Raw genomic sequence first — 22,373 nt, forward strand, 5'->3', positions numbered from 1 at the left:
GGGAGGCACAGAGCTGAAGTGAAACGTGCAGATGCAGAGCTCGGGTTGCAGACGAAGGGAGGCTTTGCCTGCTTGGAGCCTGGGTACAGAACTCAGCGTGTCTCAAGTTGGGCTTGTTCAGGTCCTTGTTTTGATGGGGGCTGTGCTGCTGGTAAGGAACGGCACCACGGGAACACAAGCATCTATAGTGCGAGGATGTGTTTGGTGCTGGGTCCTCATGGCTGCAGGTGGTGGCTGAGGCCTCCTGCCTCACAGACTGCTGAATTCTGGAGGGAAAAGGGCTCAAATCTGAACGTTGAGCCGCAGCTCCTCGTTTCTACCTTTCCAATGTGCTCTGCTTTCTACTGCTGACCCAGCTTGCCACTGTGACGGCAAGGAGCTGTGTGTTTCTTGTGGCAGATAACAGCAGCTGAGGTTTTATCTCCACACTTTTTGCTGCTGCTTCTCCTGCATGCTTCAGAGCAGGGGTTGAGGGGCTGCCGGCGGCAGCAGGGCAGGAGGAAGAAGAGCCGTCCTGCAGGGCACTCAGCAGGCACAGAACGGTTGGGGACAGGACAGGAATCCCTTGCTGGAGCCAGGAGCGGCCCATGGCTGCGGCAGCTCCATGTGCCTTTGGGTCAGCACGCAGGGAACCAAAACGAGCCTCAACAGAGCAGAGGATCCCCACCAGATCACCTGGGGCCGCAGGCTTCCTGCAGGAGGGCAGTTTGTGGCTCAATGGTCAGAAAGGAACCAAAGCAGGAGGGCGGGGTGCAGCGTTCCACACGTGGGGGCCGTGCCGCAGCACGGCGGTGCGCTGCGATCAGACGGAGGCGGCGACGAGGAGAGCAGGTGGGGGGAAAGGGTTCGAACGGGCTCGGAAGTCATTCGGGGCTTGGGCACAGCGCGGGGGTTCCGAGGAGAGCAGGGGGTTTGTTCCAGGCGGAAACGTAGCCCAGCGGAAGGCGCCGGCAGCGATGCAGAGGCTGCACCGGGATGGCTGCAGCCGCCGCTAACAGCCGGCAGAGCCACGTGCGACAGCGGCGCCATCCAGTGCGGAGGACGGGCTGCAGGCACGAGGCCCTGCGCGCGCGGCTTCGGACTCGCAGCGCTGCCTCTGCTACGCGCTCGCCGTTCCCTCGCGAAGGGATCGCGGGTGCCGGGCAGCGCCGCGCCGCCTCGGCGAGGCTCGGACGAACGCCGCCCCTGCGCGGGGCGCGAAAGTGCAGCGGGAGGTGACGTCAGTGGCGCGTCCCGCTCTGACCCGTGACGTCATCACCACGCGCCGGGGGCAGCGGCGCCGCGTGAGGCGGGAGCGCGGCATGGCGGCGGCTGTGGTGCGGAGTGGGCGGCGCCTCGCGGCTCTGCTGCGTGCCGGGACCGGGCCGCGGGTGGCCGTAGGTGAGCGGGGCGCCGTGCCGTACCGCTCCGCTCCCGGGCCTGGTCGCGGCTGCGGCCCCGGGCCTTGCCCGGCGCTGGGGCGGCGGAGCCCCGTTCGCACGAAGCACTCACGCCCAGCGGCGGGGCTCCGCGTGCCGTCCGGGCCGTTCCGCGAGAGCGCGTCTGTGCGGGCTGCGGGGAGACGCGGCGAAGGAAACCGTGCGGCGCGTCGGGCTGCTGTGGGGCGTCCTCGTGCGGCGCTTCTGGGCCGTGCGGGGTGGAAACGGGCACTGGAGGAGCGGACGGGCCGGGAGCGGAGCCTCCTCCCCGGGGCTGTGCGGGACGCAGCCGCGCTCCTCTTGTTCTGTGTGAGCGCCTCGTCCCAGCGGTGCTCTTTGCAGGAGCGCCTTCGGGCTCGTGGCTGCACGGGGATGAAGTTATTGCGGTAATAACGCCCGCTGGCCTCAATTCTGTGCGGTCTGAGCTGAGCGCTGCCTGGCGCTCAGTGACCCGCCGTGCATTTCGAGCTGCCGTTGTTGGGTTGGCTGCGTGCCCGGTGCGGGGGCCGCTTCCTGGGGTACGGCTGAGCTCAGGAGTCACAGGGATCTGGAGGCTCCTTCCCTTTGCGCTGCACAGCGCCGTGCACGAGGCTCAGAGAGGTGCCTGCCCCACTGACACACAGGTGGGGTGCTGAGGTGGGGTGGTGATGGGGCACACGGGAAGCTGTGGGACTGTGGCAGTGCTCAGCATCTGATGAATTGCACCCAAAGGTCTGAGCTGCCCTCAGTGCTCAGCCGAGGTTTGAGCTGGGCCTTCCATCCATCCCCTGCTTCTCATTCCATGTGTTGCTTTACCCTGGTAATTCAGGATGCTTTCTCGTCAGCTTTTCTGAGCTGCTAATTGTGAATTTGTCTCCAGAAGCACCTGGAGCTTTTTCCTGCTGCCAGGCGAAGGCTTCACAGAGAGAAATGGTTTGAAAGCCTTGCAGCTTGCACTTAATGAGCCTTGGCTGCCTGACACGGGACAGGCTGTTAATTAAGGGTGATAAGACCAGACGTTGCACAGATCCCAGAGTAACTTCTAAACTGAGTGGTGATTTGTTATTGCGCTTTAGAGGTGGGGAGACAAAAAAAGAACATAAATATATGAAAAAGTATAGATAGTTTCTGGAGACAGCTGGTGTTTGTGGGCTGGGGGTGCACTGCTCAGCCCCGGGGCCTTGCTGCTTTAGCTCTGACAACAGAAAGCACCCTGAGGTTGGTGTGGAGCTGCTCGTGGTTTGCTGCTCCTCTGGATGTCAGTGAGGAAGCAGTATTCCCTGTGTTATCTGCTCACCAGGGAGCTTGCCTTGCATGTGTGCATACATACAAGTGCTGTGTTTCCTGATGTTCTACAGCATCTGGTGTGGGCATAAAATCTGCAAGCGCCGAGCTGCCTCAGGCCTTTCTCTCTGCAGCACAGCCACAGCTCTGCATGTCCCACAGCTGCAGCCACACGAGCTGCTCTCTGTGCTCTGCATGGACCCAGCAAAGGCAGCCAGGGAGGGATAAGGATGAGTCCTGTGGTACTGGGACAGGTTTGTGGTGCCGAGAGCAAGCAGTTTGTATGGGAGGTGCTCAGATGCATGAAGGGCTACTGGTGTGCTCTTTTCTCGTGCCTCTCCTCCTGACAGAGCCCAGCTCCTCTGTGCTCTGGGTTTGGCTGGGGAAGGCCCACACTCACTCCTCCTGTCCTGCCCTGGGCCCAGCACAGCTGAGTGCTGCAGCTGTCACTTGGGCACTTTAGAAACAACCCCCAGTACTTGGCATTGGGCAGCTCTGTAGTGCTGTGAATGGTTTTCTTGTGTCCTGCTCTGGCTCTAGTTCCATCTCCCAGCACAGAGAAGACTTCAGTTCACCTGAGCATTGTGAAGTGAGGGCTGGAAGTAGGAGAAAAGGGAATCCCACTTCTTAATGGGACTTGTGCTGTTTCCTGACTTCTTGTTTTCCATGTCTGCTTATCCCAGAGCTGGCTTGGTTGGAAGATGTAATCCCAGTGCTGTTAGCTGTGCTCTGATGGTCACAGACCCAGTGTTTGTTGCCACGAAGGAGCTGCTCAGCTGACTCTCAGTGGCAAAGCGGGGCTGGCTGGAGTTGCCCTGAGGTTTGGGAGCTTGCAGAGGAACTGAGTGCTGTTGGAGGGATGAAAATGAGCAAAAAGCAATGCATTTTGTTAGCTTGGTAATCAGAGAAGATAACAATGGAGGTTGCAGAATGCCTCTTCCTCCCCATTTAATTTATGGTGGAAGTTAGAAATTGCATCTTCTGATGAGGATTTTCGTTCAGAGGGTGCTGCTGTTGCTGCTGCTGCTTCTGATTCATACTGAAATATCTTGAATTGTGTGTTCTAGCAAAAGGACCAGCATGCCTGCAAAGAGAAGGACTCCGTTCTCGGAGGCTCCCACACCACATTCCTGCTGCCTGCATTTCTGCTTGCCGGACGTACAGCACGCAGACGGCAGAGAGCAAGGAAGAAGAGCCTCTGCACACCATCATCAGCAACACAGAGAATGTGAAAGGTGGGCATGAATGCTGCTGTCCTGTGGGAGCATTCCTGAGCTGCAGGCAGAGCCAGAGCAGAGAGAAAACGTTGCCTGGGTGTAACTGTGCACTGCAGGGAGGTGCTTTAAAGCAAAGCCACGTGAGTTATTTGAGCACAGAAACACCATCTTGGCTCCGTGCTCCCATTGTTTTATCTTGCAAGTATTTCTGCAGCTTCCAGGCTGTGGAGCCCCAGTAGGATTCGTGTGCTGCTCCTACTGCTGCCCACAGCCCAGCTTAGCCCCCATCACAGGGGAACATAGGTGCTCACCAGCAAGGCACTACGGACGTGTGGTGGGTGGATCATGGCTTTTCCTGTGTGGCTCTGGGGTTCACTGATGCCTCTAGCAGGAGAAATGCTGTTTTTAAAAAGCCAAGGATGGTTTACCAGCTGAGGTGTTGTGTTGTGTTTGTCTCTTTCTGGGTCCCTACCTGCATAAGTGACTCCCAGGCATGCCCCACAGAGACATTGGAGAATCTGGGTGTTTCTGTTTAAGGCTTAGAGTGCTGTTTGGGCATGAGAAATGCCAGCTTAGAGCTGTAGAAGCTCTCAGAGCAGGGCACATGCAGGTGGAGTCTGGGAAGTGTATGGAAGGTGGGCTGTAAGCTACAGGAGATGCTTCAGAAAGTGTGTGGGGTTGCAAGGAGCCACGCATTAGGAGCAAGGGGAATTGGAATCAGTTTTCACTTCGGCTTTACTGATTGTAGTCTGGAGTTTGTGACCAACATGCAGTGAGTCTTGAGGTCTGCCTGAAAGGAGCTGAGGTGCAGAGGCCAAGTGTCTGCTTGGCAAGCGTGCTGCCTTGTTAGGGGTGTGTGAACAGCAGCTTTGGTGTCACCCCTTTGAAGCCACAGCTGCCTGTGTTCAGTCCTGCTTCATGGCAGCCAAAGCACATGGTGAGAAGGCAGTTTTGCCTTTCTTCCCACAGGAAAGTGGTCAAGCACCTTACGTGTGTGTTTGTGATTTTATTCTAGGCGCAGCCTCCAAGCATGAGTTTCAGGCTGAAACAAAGAAACTGCTGGATATTGTTGCCCGTTCCTTGTACTCGGAGAAGGAGGTAGGGCACCTCTACCTGCCCAGAGCTGGCAGACTTTCTGTTGTTGAAGCCCTGTCTGTGTCACGGGTTGCATCCCCCATACTCACTCAGTTTCCCAGCAAATCCTATGCTATTCACATCCCACATTTTCTTGAATGTGGTTTTCTTAGGACACCTTCAGAATGTATTTTGAAAAGGAGCTCTAAGTATGGCCAGGGTGCCTCTGTGGTCCTCAGAACCTCAGCCCTTCAGCAGTGAGCTCAGAGCAGCCGTTCTCCTGGCAGACAATGGGGAAAGGCTGTTACCTTTCAGCGGGCTGGGAATTAGTTTGTGGGAGGGCATTGAGTTCCACAGCTGCTGGGAGCTCTGTGCAGTGAGCAAAGCTGGGCTGTGCTGTCAGGTTGGGTCTTCCTCAGGTGTTCATCCGGGAGCTGATCTCCAATGGCAGCGATGCGCTGGAGAAGCTGCGTCATCAGCTCATGGCAGAAGGGAAGGCCTTGCCAGAGATGGAGATTCACCTGCAGACGGACAGTGGGAAGGGAACCATCACCATCCAGGTACCTTCTTTGGTAACAGGAGAGTGCTGCTCCTCGCTGCTCTTACCTCTGGGTTTGGTGGGAGACTGGTGGAAGCTGAATGGCAGCGCAGTCCCTTGGATTCTCAAGCCTGCCTGAAGCAGAGTTCTGTCCTCAGCTGGACGATGCTTCATGGGGCTGTAACTTCTGGATCAGTTCATCTGTTTCCTCACTTGTCCCTGGGGAAAAATTTGTTTCTCCTTGTTTTCTATTTAGGAACTCCCAGTAGTGTTTCTCCCAGTATCTTTTCTGGTGCACTTCCTGGGTTATATGTGCACTTCTTACTAGTAGAAAAGCTGGGAGCCTGGTTTCATTGTGACCTTTGGGTAGGAATTCTCCTCACGGCTGAGGTGTTGCATGGCAGCTCCTTACCTCCCACATGGGTCGCTGGGAAAGAAGCCAGGGTGGTGGTCAGAACCTCCACTGCTCATCATCTCCGCATGTTCCTGCTCCAGGTGATTTTGTGTTTGGTGTTTTTGTGGCAAAGATGTTAATGCAAAGAAGGCAAGCCATCAGCTTTCCTCGTGGACGGTGTCAGCTGTGGGAGTGCAGCTTTGTTCTATTCTCAGGAGAACAGAGAATGAAGCAGACAGCAGTGAGGGGTGGCGGGAGCAGTCCAGAAGAGACGTGGCACAGACAAAGCACACGATGCAGTGTTTTTCATGTGTGACAAAAGCAGTCACTGTTAGAGGCTGCTCAGTTATTTTATACTTCTGTCTCTTTGCCAAACAAGCAGCTGTGGTTGCCATGGGGATGCTGGTGATTGTTAGTGGGCAACGTGGTTGTCAACCCAAAGATTCTCAAATCACGATGCAGAAGCTTTGCTTCCCCTCTCACACCTGGCTCCTGCATTCCTCTGGCTGCTGTGTAACGCTGATTCATTAAGGAGCTCTCACTTAGGGATGATTCCCTGCTTGAAGTCATCTTGCTCTTGTCTTTCCCTTCTGCCATCGTAGTGCACACATCACTTCTGACCCCATCCAGACATGCTTACAGCTTGTGGCTGTGCAAGCTGTCCTCTTTTTTGGCTGGGAGGCCTGTTTGCCCACCTTTCCGACTGGATGTGTTTGACATCATACCCAATTAGAGCTGCTAGGGATTTGTCTTTTTATAACCCCCTATCTGGCTGTCTGTGCATCTCTAATGCGACTAAAAGAGTCTTAACTAGCAAGCCTTTAACTGCAGAAACACCATGCTTCAAGAGAGAGAACAGCACTGCTCCAATCTCATTTAATAGATTTGCCTTCTCAGTAGTGCCTAAAGCTCCTTATCTCCAGCAAGGGCTCTATTTATAACCTCTTGAAGAAATGTACAGAATATATAAAGATTGCTTGGACCAAGCCTCGTTCAGAACAGTTCCCTACCTTCCAGGAATGTGAAGGTGCAAAAGAATTTGCCTGCAGTGGTTGAGACAGAGATGGATGTGCCTCATAGTCACCATTTTGTTTGCTGCACACATTTGGACTCGCTAGGGCAGAAGCAGGAGGTCTGGTGTCCCACTTTTCTCTGGGAAGGTTCCTGTTGTCTCACACTGACCCCCCCCAGTCCTTGTTCTCAGGTTTTTGTGCTGTTCTGTGCCCTTGGAGCTGGTGAATCTTGCCTCCTCTCCCATTCCAAGCCGTGTGGCATCTCTGTGACGCTCCGTGCCTCTGTGACAGGACCATCTCTGAGGGGCTGATCGTTTAGTTCCAGTGAAGGACAACATTCATTTCTGTTAAGTGACTGCGGTTCTGCTTGCTTCTCTGCCAGGACCTCAGCTGTAAGCATTGCAGGACTCAGAGATTTAGTTTAATGTCCTCGTGGAGGGATATCCTCCCTTAGCATTGCCATCGTTGTGTCTGCTAAGAGGGGAGTGCTGTGTGTGTCTTTAGCAGTTCAGTGCAGGGGCAGCCACTCATCCTCAGGGTTTGGTGCGGGTGGAAGCTGGGTCTGTGCAGCTGTGCTGTGCTACCAGGCTGCAGCAGGGAGCCCTGCAGGGTCCTTAGCTGCATGCAGCATCCATCTGCTGCTTGGGTGTGGGGGAGCAGGGTGAGTAGAAGTGGAGGTGGAGGGGTGAGGCTCTCTGTGCTTAGCTGAGCTTGGGGTGAAGCTTGGAGATGCGTGCCTCTGATTGCAGGGCTGGATTAGAGCTTCCAGGTGTTGCGTTGTCTTTAACCAAAAAGCCAGGGGTCTGCACATACACGTGCATCTCGAATAACCTGTGGCTAAAGAAGTGCAGAGTCTTCTGTTTTCTTCCTCTTTGTGCCAGAATAAGAACATGTCACATTTAAATAGGGGAAATTTAGCATGCGTGAAAGGAAATGCTTTACTGAACAGCAGGCATTTGGACCTGGATGGATGGAAGCTGAGTCTGCTGCAGCACTCAGCGTTGTTGTGGATGAAGATGCAGTGTTACGAGATGGCGTTGGAAAAGAAGCAAAACCTGGGGCTCTTCCTTTAGACTGCTGCCATGTTCTGGGCTTCAACGTGCATCTCTAACTACAAGCGTTCTTTCAGGTACAACTGTGGCCAAGGCAGCAGGCTGTTGAGTTAATTGATTGTTTTGTATAACGAGGCTCTGTAATTCCTTAGGTTGGTCTCAGGTGATGAGCAGAGATAATGGTACTTAACCCAGGTTCTTGTTTACCAGCTAAACTGAGTAGTTTGTTAATTTGAACTCGATTTGTTGCTGTGATTGTGTACAGTTTTCTAATTTACCAAATATTACAGTGCAAAAGCAAGAACTGTGATGAGACTGGTACTGGGGCCGAGGATGTTCTTTTGAGGAGGACAGGGGAGTCCTCAGGGCTGTGGGGCAAACGAAGCAGGTGATGAATGCAGCCATCCAGCTGAAACCACACAGAATGGTCTCTGCAAACTTCCACCACCCACAGCAGGAAGGTTGGAACAAAGCGCAGGGAAAGCACAGAGGCGCAGTGCAGAGGAGCAGTGCTGTAGGGTGGCACTGTAGGGTGGCTGTGTGCTCCTTGCCCTGAGAAGTCCCAGGAGGACAGTTCAACCAGGTGGGTAGGTTGCAGCTCAGCAGAGCAGCAGGTGGGCTTCTGTAATTAGCTGCCAGCTAATGAGGTGTCCGTGCCCTGAGTCCTGTGCTGTGCTGCTCAGCAGCTGGTTCTCAGCTGCGAAGCTGTGTGCAAAGCTGCACGCTTTGAACTCTGAACGTATCCCTCATGTTTGGTGACTTGTGGAGGTCTGCAGCCAGTCGGCTCTATGGTTGTACGACCAGCTCTGCTCCCACTGCCATTCTTAGGAAGGTAAAACTTTCCTGGAGCCTGGAGGGAGGACTTGAAGCCATCTGTGTGGGAATGAAGCAGTAATGGTGGTAGAGCTCAGTTCTGCTGCCTGATCACAGCTCAGAGGTATTTGCAGAGCTACAGACAGCCCAGCACTGGGAGCAGCTCCATCTGCTGAAGGCAGCTGTGCAGCGCAGCGCTGAACCTGGCTGCAGGAAGCACAGGTGCTGCAGGAGAGGTGTGAATCTTGCTGGGGTTCCCCTCTGAATCCACTCAGGAGTTCTCCTGCCTTAGGAAACGCCAACAGCCCTGGTTGGCTGCCTCAGCACATGCTTTCTGCTTCCCCTATGAGCAGCCCAGTGGTGCTCTTTGCTCATTGCATTCACCCTCATCAGCTTGGACTCCAGTTTTTGTCCTTAAGCATTTTGCAGTAAGTTTGGCTGGGAATTAAATGGCCAAATATATTCATGGGGTATTTTTTTTTTTTAACACAGTGGAATTTGGGAATGACATGCTGTGCTATAAATAGGAGCGGATCAGAGGAGTTAAGTGTGTTCTGCTCAGGGTCTGGCACGAACCAAACCTGAACCAGATGCTGAAAACATTTTTTTTCTGCGCTTCTATTTTTTTCCGGGGGAAAGGAACCGTGTCAAATTCCTGAGGTTGTGCCGTACTCTGTTTGTTTGTCCTGGCTTTTCATCTCCTGTGCTGTTACCTGGCATCATTTGTCTTCTCAAACAAGATGAGTGTGGTTGCCCTCACTGTGTGTAATCCTGTGGAAGGTACTGCTGGGCTGCAAGGTGGGGGGATGCAGAGCAATGTCTGCTCACACAGCACCTCGCTTGGTAATCTCACAGGTTGTCCACTGTTTGGGCATTTGGTGGTCTTAAGCACCAGATTAAAATGTATATGTTAGTATTAATTACACCACCTTACTTTACTGGTAAATAGGTCCACTGAGTGCCCCGTATGGGTGGTAGAGGCATGCTGTGCATGAGATCTCCCCGCATCCCACCCCCAGCCATCTCACAGTAGTTGGTTCCAGACAGACTCATTTTGCTGAGTCCAGCACACCAAACTGCCACCTCTGCATCAGTGAAGTGTGAGTGTGTCAGTATTTGGGATGCACACGGTGCTGCCAGCTTTGACAGCTGCTTGCAGGTACGTGAGGAGAGCTGAGCTCTTCCCATCGACAGGAATCGCCTTTCACTCAGCCAGTTGTGCTGCTGCCATCTTACTGAGCTCAGAGAACGTGGCACAGAGCACCGCAAGGTGAGGAGCTTCCAGCTGGGATGCAGCACTGCAGCTCTCAGGCTCGGGGACCTGAATGCTGACAGGTTCGTTCTCATGTTTTTTGGAGCACGGGCAAAAGGGGGGCAGGAAAAGACAGGGACGGTATGAAGCTGAATGAACGTGGTCCTTGTAGCCAGGAGCCTGCATTGCCTGAGGTCTGAGGGATTCACTGCTCTGCCGCTGCTGGCTGGAAGTAAGCTGCATCTCATTGCTCCTCACCTCTGCTGTGTATTGGCACAGGAATGCGACGGAGTGTTCGTGCACAGCTCCTTGTGCAGGGAGGCTGAGACCTGGGTTGAGGTTGCTTTCCAACACTGGCATGCAGTGTTGTTAGTGGTGCAGAAACCAGCCTGTCTTGACAGGCTTTTGTGTTGTCTCCATAGAATACTTGAGTTTCTAAACGTCTTGGTGGTTTATGGCCACAAAGCAGCTGTGGCCCCTGCTCTGAGCCTTTTGAGTCTGCTGTCCTGCCCTGGTGCAGGTGCTGTCACAGCTGAAAGCTGCTGTTGCGTTTACTGCTTGACTGGCTGGAAGAGACTGTTGATCAGAAGGAGAAGTTGCTTGGGTTCTGTTTGCTGCAGCAATTCTCTGCTGTTATTTCAGCGGCTGTTGCTGTTTCTTTTCAGGACACAGGCATTGGGATGACCCAGGAGGAGCTTGTTTCTAACCTTGGTACCATTGCTCGATCAGGCTCAAAGGTAATTCAGGGTGAGGTGCCCCTTCTTTCCCTTAGAAAAGGCTTCTCCACTTACAGCCACATTTGTTCTCCCAGTAATTTCTCACTCTGTCTCTTCCCATGGCCCCCAGCCCAGCTGGGAAATTACAACCCTCCTGGAAGGTGAAACCTTCCCATGGAGTCTTCTAGCCCACAATGGTCTCTGCTGTGTGCCAGGGAGGCCTGTGGTACCAAAGCTGCTCTAATGGGCCCTGTGTGCAATGCTGCTGCACCTGGCTGCCCTCGCTCCCAAAGGTAACTGCCTTCATCCACGAGCCATGTCTGTGCAGGGAGACAGGCTCATTTGGTGTTCCCATTGCATCCGGGAGGGCACCAGCTGTGTCCTTGTGCTGGCAAATTGCTATATGTATTTAGCTGATACTTTTTTTTCCTATCTCTGGAGTCACCACTCTGAGATTGTTTGCTCCTCATTCACCAAGCCCTTGCTCATTTTCCTTTCCTGCTAGTTGCAGTGCACGTTGCCCCCCTTTTCCAGAGATGCAGTCATTGCATGGTGGTTTATGTGTCCTCCTTTGTTCCTTCAGGCATTTCTGGATGCACTGCAGAGCCAAGCTGAAGCCAGCAGTAAAATAATTGGCCAGTTTGGAGTAGGCTTTTACTCAGCCTTCATGGTGGCTGATAAAGTGGAGGTGTTCTCACAGTCTGCGGAGCCAGGGAGCCTGGGCTACCACTGGTCTTCAGATGGGTAAGGCTGCAGGGTGGGATGGAAGCATTCAGGGGCTGTGTTCGGATCAGGCACAAGCTGAAAGCTGTGCAAAGCAAGATGGGGCTTGTGTGTTCTTCCATGGCTGGGTTTACTGCCTTAGATCCTGCTCAGGTTACACATGGCAAGAAAGTGTGGTCAAACGTGCCAGGGTGAACAGGGACAAACTTGCTTTGTTACAGTAGGTGTGTATGGACAAAGCAAGTACCTGCCTCTCCAGTGCCTTCCCTTCTGGCAGGCGGGAGGCTTTGCAGTGCTCCAAACCAGAGACAAATGTACTGTCTTTAGGCTGGCTGATCCTTGGCTTTTTGCTCTAGGGCAGCAGGCAGGGCTCATGCAATGCTCTGCAGGCACGGTTGGGTCCCTGTGCTCAGCCTTTGCTTCTTGCTCACAAGTTGCAAACGTTTGTGACAGCAGAGCTGTGCAGTGCTGCACCACGTTGAAATTGGAGCTGCTAGGAATGAGGAGCTCTGCATCCCTTTACCATCTCCTAGAAATAAAGTATTTACCGAGTTATTTAAATTATTGAAAAAATATGTTGTAACTGAGGCTACAGACTGTTTTGGGGTATGAGCAAGCTGATGTGCACTGCAGTCTGTATTTCTGTACGATCTAAAAGCTTGTCTGTTGTCATTCTTGCATGGCACTCACTTGGCAGAATGGTAGGAATGGTCACCCAGAACATGCTGTCTCTACTAAAGCACAGCTTCTTTTCATTGCAACAAGCTGTGGCTGAAGGTTAGGCCTGTGCAAGCTGCAGTTTGCTTGAAGTTTGTTTCCTTTTCTGTAGAGGCTACTGGTCTGCAAAAAGCTGTGTCCTGGGGCCCAGGTTCTCCATAGAAAGACAGCTATGCTCTCTGGGGAGTTCTCTGACAGGCACAGAGAACATTCTGACGTCCAAGATAATTTTTTTTTCCTTTTCCTCTTGGTGCTGAAGTGTTGTGTGAGCTGCCAGTTTAATTACACGTCCCGCAGTGGATGTGGCTGAGGCACAGGCTGACACGGGTTCTGTTTCTAATCCTAGCTCAGGAATGTTTGAGATCGCAGAAGCATCTGGTGTCAGAACAGGGACTAAGATTATTGTACATCTGAAAGAAGACTGCAAGGAGTTTGCAAATGAAGACCGAGTCAAGGGTGAGCAGAGGAGGGAAGTGCTGCTGTGTGCTGTGGATGTGTGGGATCTGCTGGTTCTCGACGGGTGGGAGGTGAACTCACAGTGTTGTTCCTCTCCTGCAGCACCGTTCACTGAAGGAATTCTTACTCTGTTGTTTTCACCAACATGACTCTTCAGTGTCTTTTTTTTCCATTCCAGAGGTGGTGACAAAATACAGCAACTTCATCAGCTTCCCTCTGTATCTCAACGGGAGACGAATGAACACGTTGCAGGTGAGCAGGATGGCTATGGGCAGCTTGCTCATGGAGTCCATTGTAATCCTCTGCTGGAGGCAGGAAACACAAAGCCGCTGCTGCTGCTGTCCCTGGCAGTCAGGGGAGGGCTGTCCTGAGCACCGCAGGCCACGCAGTGACGAGTTAATTAAAGCAAGAGGAGGCAATCTGGTGCAAGCCGTGCCTGATGCTGCTATTTTGTATTTGAGAGGATGTTTGTAGATTGGCAAAGCAGTTTTTATTTACAGGTACCTTCCAGGTTCTTTCCCAGTCCACGTGATTATGTCAATGCTTTATAGAATCATAGAATCACCAAGGTTGGAAAGACCTTCAAGATCACCCAGTCCAACCGTTCACCTATTCCCAACAGCTCCCACTAAACCATGTCCCTCAACACAACATCCAACCTTTCCTTGAACACCCCCAGGCTCAGTGACTCCACCACCTCCCTGGGCATCCATTCCACTGCCTGACCACCCTTTCTGAACAGTAATACTTCCTCATGTCCAGCCTGAATCTCCCCTGCCGTAGCTTGAAGCCATTCCCCCTGGTCCTATCACTGATGACACGAGAGCAGAGGCCGACCCCCAGCTCACTACAGCCTCCCTTCAGGAAGTTATAGAGAGCAATGAGGTCTCCCCTGAGCCTCCTCTTCTCCAGGCAGAACATTCCCAGCTCCTTCAGCCTCTCCTCATATGGCCTGTGTTCCAGACCCCTCACAGCTTTGTTGCCCTCCTTTGAACACGTTCCAGGGCCTCAATATCTTTCTTGCAGTGAGGGGCCCAAAACTGGACACAGTGCTGAATACAGGGGAACAATCACCTCTCTGCTCCTGCTTGCAACACTGTTTCTGATGCAAGCCAGGCTGCCATTGGCCTTCTTGGCCCCCTGGGCACACTGTGGGCTCATGTTCAGCCGAGCATCAATCAATACCCCCAGATCCACTTCCTCTACACAGTCCTCCAGCCACACCGCCCCAAGCCTGTAGCGTCGCCTGGGGTTGTTGTGGCCGAAGTGCAGGACCCGGCATTTGGCCTTGTTGAAACTCATCCCCTGGGCTTCAGCTCAGCTCTCCAGCCTGTCCAGATCCCTCTGTAGGGCCTCGCTACCCCCAGGCAGATCCACACTTCCAGCCAATTTGGTGTCATCTGCGAACGTACTGAGGGTGCACGCGATGCCCTCATCGAGGTCATCGATAAAGATATTGAAGAGGACAGGCCCAGCACCGACCCCTGGGGAACACCGCTCACGACCGGTCACCAGCTGGTATAATACTGCTTTTAACTGTTGAAGCCAGACAGCATGTCAGTGTGTGCTGACACCTCTTGCTGTTGTTTTTTCTGCCCTTCTTGGGTTAGCCAACATTGGTGAATGGTTGGTTTTCCTGGTGGCTTAGCTCACCACCTCATTTTCTGCTTAGCTCTTTGACTGGCCACGTAATCATACAGCCAGGCCCACCTTAGGCAGGAGTTCTTGGCCCAATTGCAGGAGTCTGCTACTTGAAATCTTATATCTTTAAAATAAATTTAAAGAAAAAGCCACCTATGTATCATTTTCTTCCAGCATTTCTTTCTCTGGTGGGTTCAATCTTCCTCGTGTAAGAGAGTAGGTGGAGGGTGTGTATTTGTTTGCTTTTTCATAAAATGTGACGCTGACAAGTCGCTAAGATGTACTGAAACATTTTATCATGTTAATTTATTTAATGCTCTGTAATTGGTGTGTCTGATGTTTGTTTGGATTCCTACAATTATAATGTTTCTGTTTCGAAGGCTTTCTAGCTGTTTCCCTTGAATTACAAAAGTAGAAATAGATGTAGACAGCTGTTTGGTCTTCCTGCCTGACAATCAATAGAGCACACTCCCTAGAGAAGAGCTGTACTGGAGCAAGGGGTGAAATGGAGTAATTAATGGAGTAATTCTGTTGTCTTATCAGAAAGTGTGTTTTCACACTGGGAGGTGGCAGCAGCTTCATTCTCATCACATTCCTATTTCAGACCTCTTTACCCAGGTTTTTTTTGTTTGTTTGTTTTTCTTCCCATTTTTCCGCACATTAACATCAGTTCACTGCAAACAAAGCCATAGATCCCTAGCATGGGTTTTCCTAGATAAGATTTTGAATGCCTGCCATGTAGCTGACAGTGTAGATTTAGAGGCTTTTATGGTCTTCACTGTGGTAACTGTAGCTACAAGTAGGGCTCTAGGAAAGCAGGACTTTATCTAAGAGCTGCTGTGAAGCACCTTAGTACCCACTTGAGTCTGTAGTCCTACCTGTGATCCTGCAAAGCCTCCAGGGCACCTGGATGCTGGAAATGTTAGGAAGCCATTTGTGTAACGAGGTTTTGAGGCAAAAGCAGCAGGATTGCCACAAATTGCATCCTTTGGACTAATCTGCTGGATGTTTGTATTGCCACCAGTGATTACTCCTGCCACTCATTAGAGCTCGAATGGTGAAAGTGGCACTAAGTGTAGGGGGCTCATCTGTCTGGAAGCAAGAGTTTCTTAATTGGTCCCAGTGTTTGTTAAATAGACAGAACCTCCTCCCGCTGAACTTAAATTTTCTTTTCATTGTTGATCTGAGCCTTGAGATGCTTGACCAGCACTGCTAGTCAGCTGAGCTGTGCTGACTGTTCAGGATGCTTTTGGCAAAGGTGAAGCGATGGAAGTTAGCCAAATCCCTTTTGTTTTGGGCTAGACAAATCTGCCTTATGTCTGCTGTAGGGCAAGAGTGCCTGCTTGGAAGGTGGTAAGAGATCAACTGAGGGTCAGTAATTTGTCAGTGTGTGAACCCTGCTACATCCCACTGCCTTCATGCTGTGCAGAGGAGTGTGACTGTTTGGAAGATGATATTGCTTTGCTTTGTTGACCTGAGAGAAAATGTAGCTCTTTTTCTGAAAGAGGAGCCCTGTGCTATGAAACCTCACGGGGATGAGAGCTGATGGGAACTCATCTCCCTGCTCCTCCACAGGCACTGTGGATGCTGGACCCGAAGGACATCGGGGAGTGGCAGCATGAGGAGTTCTACCGCTTCATAGCACAGGCTTACGACAAGCCCCGCTACGTCCTGCACTACAAGACCGATGCACCCCTCAACATCCGCAGCATCTTCTACGTGCCTGAGCAAGTATGTGTCCAGGAACTGTGCAGCTCCTCTGGAGATGAGAGCAGTGCTCTGTATGGAGAGGAGGCAGCTGAGGTTGCAGCATTGCAAAGAATATTCAGCGTAGCATCTTTGTGGTGGGCTGGGTGTCACAGGGAGATGGTAGGGGTAGTGAGCCGTGGCAGGAGCTGAAGGTGACTCAGGTCCCCGGGGGAGACAGCCACGGTTTAAGCTCCTGTTGCATTCAGTACCGATTGGTGCAGCGTGGTGTGCAGTTAATGACTGGGCACGCTGAGCTGGTGTTACCTTTCCGTCTCTTCTTCCTGCAGAAACCATCCATGTTTGACATCAGCAGGGAACTGGGTTCCAGCATTGCCCTCTACAGCCGCAAAATTCTCATTCAAACCAAAGCTGCAGACATCCTGCCCAAGTGGCTGCGCTTCCTTCGAGGTGTGTGCTGGGAGCAGGAATAGCAGCCTGTAGAGCAGGGCTTCCACTGGGGCTTGGGGGGGGTGGGCTGCTTCCTGCCTGAGCCTGGCGCTCGTGTGTGCCTCACTGTTCAAGGGTTGCTCTGTGTTCCAGGTGTTGTAGACAGTGAGGATATACCTCTGAACCTCAGCAGGGAGCTGCTGCAGGAAAGTGCCCTCATCAGGTAAGCAAGAGGTAGATCCTGCGTACTGGTGAGGCTCTTCTGGCTTCCTGCTGGGTAGCTGTGGGAGTGTGCTGAATGTCCCATGTGTGGTTGGTTATGTTCATGTTGAAAATGGCAGCGTCAGCAGTGCAGTTGTGCCACAGCCCTAGCTGTATCTCCAGCACGCGAGCTACTCTTGACTGAAATACAAAGAACAGATGTAGAACCATCAGGGAAAGGAGACATTGGCCCTAGAGTTTCTTGTTTGGTCTTATGTTTCCAAATACATCCCTGAAACACTGCACGGGGAGAGAGATGTTCACTTAGAGTCTCACCCTGGTCTAGCAGCCACCTTCAGAAAGGCTTGTTCCTGCTGCAGGAAGCTCCGAGATGTTTTGCAGAAGAGGCTGATCAAATTCTTCATTGACCAGAGCAAGAAGGACCCTGAGAAATACGCAAAGTTCTTTGAGGACTACGGAGTATTCATGAGAGAGGGAATTGTCACGATAGCAGAGCAGGATGTCAAGGTACCAGCTGTCCTGATGCACTGAAGCTGAGAAAGTGTTGGCTGCTGCCTGGGATGAGGGGGATAGCTACTTCTCTGTGAATCTTATGTACTCATAACTCTTGTTCATGGATCTAATATGGCCTGAGGGTTCCCTAGTGCACCTTATCCTAACTCTGGCTTTTTCTGGCTAAGTAGTGCTTCTCACTTACGTTGAGACAATGCAGAATCTTTGTTTCCACACACTGTCAGCCCTTGTTGTTGTAATTTGAATTACAGCCCACCATAAAGTAGGGCTTTCCCTCTAGTGTTGTCTTCAGCCTGGATTCCCGTTTCCAGGAGAGCGTGGCCTACATCATGTCTAGGTCACTTTTCTGCTTCCATAATATCTGGATCAGGAAAGGGGGAAACTCAGAATCCTCTGAGCCTTTTTGCAGCAGTACCCACTGCAGAGAGATGCCCTGGGACTGGGAGCGGTCAGGCAGAGCTTCTGTGGGCTGCCCTCGGCTCACAAGATCACACTTCTTCCAGGAGGACATTGCGAAGCTGCTGCGTTACGAATCGTCCGCCCTGCCTGCAGGCCAGCTGAGCAGCCTGACCGAATACGCCTCGCGCATGAAGGCGGGCAGCAGGAACATCTACTACCTGTGTGCACCCAACCGGCACCTGGCCGAACACTCGCCCTACTTCGAGGCCATGAAGAAAAAGGACACGGAGGTAGGTGAGCGGTTTGCTGTGGCCAGGGAGGACTGGCTGAGCTCTGCATCTGTGCTCAGGGCTCAGCTGGGTTTGGAGCTGAGCAGAGCAGTGAGGCTTGCGATGGTTCCCCTCTTTTCATCCCTCTGTCTCCACTTGGATTGGCTACTGCAGCCTGGGGTCAGGTTATAGGCGAGGGACCTATGGCACATGTGCAGGTGGGCTGCTACTCACACAGGCACCTGGGTATTTCTGCTCATTCTGACATCTGTGATTTACCTTCACTGAACCCTGCTGAAGGAGCTGCTGTGCAGTGCTGTTAGAGGTGTCCTCTGCGGGCAAGTGGCCCTTTCAGGATGGTGCTTCCCTGGGAGGCAGCTGCAGCCCAGCCATCCATGGTAACAAAGCCCCTCAAGGGTTTGCTTTTATTTGAAGCTCTGAGTAGTAGTTGAACCTGCTGGTTTCCTTTGTGATGTTCGTGCCATTTAGTGCAGAGTTGCCTCTGGAAAAGGGAAGTGCTGTTAGGTCTCAAACTGCATGTCTTTTTTTGGCACAGGTCCTGTTCTGCTATGAGCAGTTTGATGAGCTGACACTCTTGCACCTTCGGGAGTTTGACAAGAAGAAGCTCATCTCGGTGGAGACGGACATTGTTGTTGATCACTATAAGGAAGAGAAGTTTGAAGAGAGTCGCCCAGGTATGGTGGGGTTCCCCTGTCCTGTCCCACTGCATGCTGTCCTGTGTCAGGCTGTGAGGGTACACTGCAATTCCTGACTACATGAGTATGCACACACCTGGCACTTTGAAAGAGGGAGGCAAGCATAGGCAGGACAAGAGCTTGTCTTCTCTCATTATGGCACAGTTAGGGACAGGGAGATGCACACAGGCATCTGCTGAGTGGTGCAGCATTCCCGTTTCTACAAGAGAGCCTGTAAATGGGAGTGTGAAATTGACTCAGTGTCTGTTGACATACAGAAGGTGCATGAGCAAATGTGCCCTCTTTCCTCTGCTAGCTGCAGAACGTCTGACAGATGTGGAAGCTGAGGACCTGATGGCCTGGATGAGAAATGTCTTAGGCACTCGAGTCACTGGTGTTAAGGTAGGTATTCTTCACTGGGTAGCTGAGTACAGAAGATCCACAGAGAGCACATTCTAGGAAGAAGAGGCAGAGGATCTGGGGATCTGCTGCTACAGATTTGTTGGTTGGTTTTGTTGTTTGTTTTTTTCTTTTGGAACCTGAGAGAAATTATTCTTTTCTTTGCCTCCTTTCTATAAGTGATGTGAATGCTGGTATTTGTTATTTGGGTGGTCCCTGTGGGAGTGGGAAGAGTGACTTCTTCATGTGCGATATGCAGAGCCCCTTCTAGTCACTCATACTGAAGTTAGCAGAACGTGCTGTTGACTGTCCTGCCTGCGGACTAGAAAGGCTTATTGGCAAGGAATGTTTTGGATCCAGCTGTGAGATACTGCTTATGGACTGGTGGAGCCACTTGGGATGCCAGCTGCCTTGCCTGTTTAGGCAGCTCTGTGGGATGGGGACAAACTGTGCAGTCTTGGTGTGGGTCTGCACTGAGGAGACCCTCAATCCCTTACCATCCCCTACTTCTAACCCACATTTTCCATCTCAACTGCTGTTTTTGCCACAGGTGACCACACGGCTGGACACCCACCCTGCCATGATCACTGTGCTGGAGATGGGGGCTGCCCGCCATTTTCTTCGCATGCAGCAGCTGGCCAAGACCCAGGAGGAGCGTGCCCAGCTCCTCCAGCCCACCCTGGAGATCAACACCGGGTAAGGGATTGCAATAACACTGCTAAGCACTGCCTTCCTGCTGGGCTGGAGGTAGAGAAGAGGACAAAGTAAAGCCCCCAGGTAGCAGAACTCTCTCCATTAAGTGCAGGGTGTTACAGCTCTTTAGCCTGTGAGGCTGTATGGCATGATGGATGTGAGGCACCCACCCTCACTGTATTCAGCCTTCAAGGACTGTCAGGGTTACAGGGTCAGGATGGGAGAGAAGAGAGAAACCCCTGGAACAGGAACAAGGAAGATGGAGCTGTTTTGTCCTTTTGGTAGAACAGTTTCTGTCCCACTTTGGCTTAGGTGCTCATTCTGGAAAGAAATTTCTTACGTGTCCAAAAAATACTAAGTCTCAATATTGATCTCTTATTGTTACAGTCACGCCCTGATTAAGAAGCTGAATGAGCTGAAGGACAGTCAGCCTGATCTGGCCCAGATGTTGCTTGATCAGGTGAGAGCCAGGCCTTCTCCAAAGGCACCGCCATCCTCCCCAGAGCCACCTTGCAGGCATTGTGGAAGGGAGCGGGGTGGAGCCCTTGTAGCAGAGCTGGATTATCACTCTTCCATGGTCACCACTCTGCTATTTCTGCTGCTTGTGGTCCAGATGTGTTCCTAGCAGATTGCCTAGAAATTCTGCTTGGTCTCAACGTGCAAGTCCTGGAGTGTGCCATTGCTCAGCATTCATTCACCTCATTCTTCCTGACTATTTAATATTCTTCTTCTTTTTCTCAGATTTATGAGAATGCCATGATAGCAGCAGGACTGAATGAAGATCCCAGACCAATGGTGAGCCGGCTGAATGAACTCCTCACCAAAATCCTAGAGAAGAACTAAGTTCTAGAAGATTTAAGGATGAACTCTGTGCTGATATCTCTTTCCTCAAGTACAGTCACTGTGCTGTGTCAGCTATTGCAGCATCTGCTTGCACGCACTGTACAGTGAGGGGTTCACTTAGCAGACGGCCAGTGCAGGGGACTTCCAGCCACCACTGCACAGGTAGGAGCCAGTTATAATTCCTGGGCTGTGTTATCAGCCTGCTGCAAGTGCACTGTTCTCGGTGGGAGCAGAATGCAGCAATGACAGCTAAAACAATATGCATAAAATTCTGACACAACCCTTGAGAATCTAATTTCATCCTGTTTCTAGAAATGGCCTTTCCCAAAACAGGTGTTGGCAGCAAGAGTCCTGGTTAAATCCTGGTTAGTACACCCTGTGTCCACTGAAGAACGAATTTCTGTGCACCACTGTGCTCTACACTAGCACTGGCAGAATCCATTAATTTGTCAAGAGGCTTCCACCTCTAACCAGGCACAGAGATTGATTGCTGTCATTAGCAGGCAGGTACTGGTGGTTGAACATGTTGGTACAATCCCATGGCAGGAAAGATCACCAAGCTGCTGGATAGTTGAGTTCATCCTTGTCTTGCTGCAGAGAATGGGAAGTAACTGGGAAACAGCTTTCCAGGGTATGGCTTTCTGGAGGCTCTCCAAGGTTTTTTTATCTCTTCTTGGGATAAATTGCATGTCTGGCTGGCCTGTATTTATGGTAAATAAATGCTGCTTCTATTCCAAGGCTCTTCTGGTTTCCCCTTACTCTGTTGGTCTTTGTGTCTTAGAGCTGGTGATTTCACAGTTCTCTCTTCTGAAGCTACGTGGTTCTGCAGAACGTTGGGTGTTGGACAGTGGTGGAAAGAGAGTGCCATGAAAATAGTAGGCTGTAGCAGAGTGTGGAAGGAAAAGAGGCACTCCAGCTATAAGGTGTTAGCCACGTGCTTGGAAAAATTGAGGTTCTCTCTTTGATTTTTATTTTATTTTATTTTATTTTCTGAGAAGCAGTGGCTGCTTGGTAGAAGAGATTTCCCGCTGTGTCTGGTTCACCCCATGCAAACTGCTTCAGAGGAATTCTTTCCCATATTCACCAGGGCCTCTGAGGCAGCTGATATTCCTTTAGCTTACCCTTAAGTTGCCACAATAAGATCCTGGAACTGAATTTGGTTAAGTGTTGGGACTCTGTACTGAAAGCCAGCAGCTAAGCTGCTACAGGTAAATACACACAAGGTTTTGCTCCTGAAAGTAGACAACGCATGTAGAGTTCAGGTGTAGACTTTGGAGATGGGGCAGCATTCTTTTTTCTCAAGAAGATGTAGGATCCTTCGCTGTCAAAATTAATGCCAGTACACAGGAAAAAATATTGGTTGTAGATTCTCATCACAGCTTTGTAGGGCACATGAAAGAAGCCATATGGTGTTGCCACACACCTGGCCCTCTGTGCTGCAGCGTGTTTCCTGAGAACAGACTGATGAAATGGAAACCCTTGGTTTTCTAATGCTAACAGTGCTGCAGGTGAGTGCATCAGCCTGCAGGCTGCTCACCTGGTGCTTATTGATAAAGCAGCTAAACGTAGCATCTGTTGGTATGCTGAAGCTGGATGCTCATAAAATATGATTCAGTCAGCAGCAGAGCATGCTTACTCCAAAAATGGTCACAGACTCTTTGACTTGTGTTTAAGCTCTCCAGTCCTGGCAGTACTCTGGGGATGCCAGCAGCCCTTGAGGTGTTGATAGTTCTCCCTGAGAGATTTGTGAATGAAATATCAAAGAATTTCTGCTACTGGAATGCAAACCAACCCTCTGTGGCAGTGCCTGTCAAACAGTGAGGGGCAGTGATGGTCCTGGGAGCTGATATGCGGCAAGAAGTGGTAGCAGCAAGGTCAGGATGGTTCTTTGACCCAAATCTCATGTTCTCAATCACA

General features: G+C 51.6%; 1 protein-coding gene across 2 annotated transcripts; it reads left to right on the forward strand.

The window, feature by feature from the left end:
* The first annotated feature begins 1,245 nt into the window (after positions 1–1,245).
* On the forward strand, positions 1,246–21,193 carry TRAP1 (TNF receptor associated protein 1). 2 transcript variants are annotated; one of them, XM_052679705.1, is made up of 18 exons: positions 1,246–1,380; positions 3,749–3,916; positions 4,914–4,996; positions 5,392–5,532; positions 10,700–10,771; positions 11,334–11,494; positions 12,537–12,646; positions 12,825–12,898; positions 15,863–16,018; positions 16,324–16,444; positions 16,577–16,646; positions 17,005–17,152; positions 17,662–17,847; positions 18,383–18,521; positions 18,838–18,923; positions 19,471–19,616; positions 20,001–20,073; positions 20,355–21,193. In XM_052679705.1, the coding sequence occupies exons 1-18, from the start codon at positions 1,302–1,304 to the stop codon at positions 20,454–20,456; spliced, it is 2,115 nt and encodes a 704-aa protein (XP_052535665.1). In that variant the 5' UTR covers positions 1,246–1,301; the 3' UTR covers positions 20,457–21,193. The 2 variants fall into 2 exon arrangements, with proteins under 2 accessions (XP_052535665.1, XP_052535664.1); XM_052679704.1 differs by lacking the exon at positions 1,246–1,380 and adding an exon at positions 2,818–2,935.
* Positions 21,194–22,373: the final 1,180 nt, after the last annotated feature.

The sequence above is a fragment of the Tympanuchus pallidicinctus genome, unplaced genomic scaffold (assembly GCF_026119805.1).
Source record: "Tympanuchus pallidicinctus isolate F22 unplaced genomic scaffold, pur_lepc_1.0 scaffold18, whole genome shotgun sequence".
Classification (NCBI taxonomy): Eukaryota; Metazoa; Chordata; class Aves; order Galliformes; family Phasianidae; genus Tympanuchus; species Tympanuchus pallidicinctus.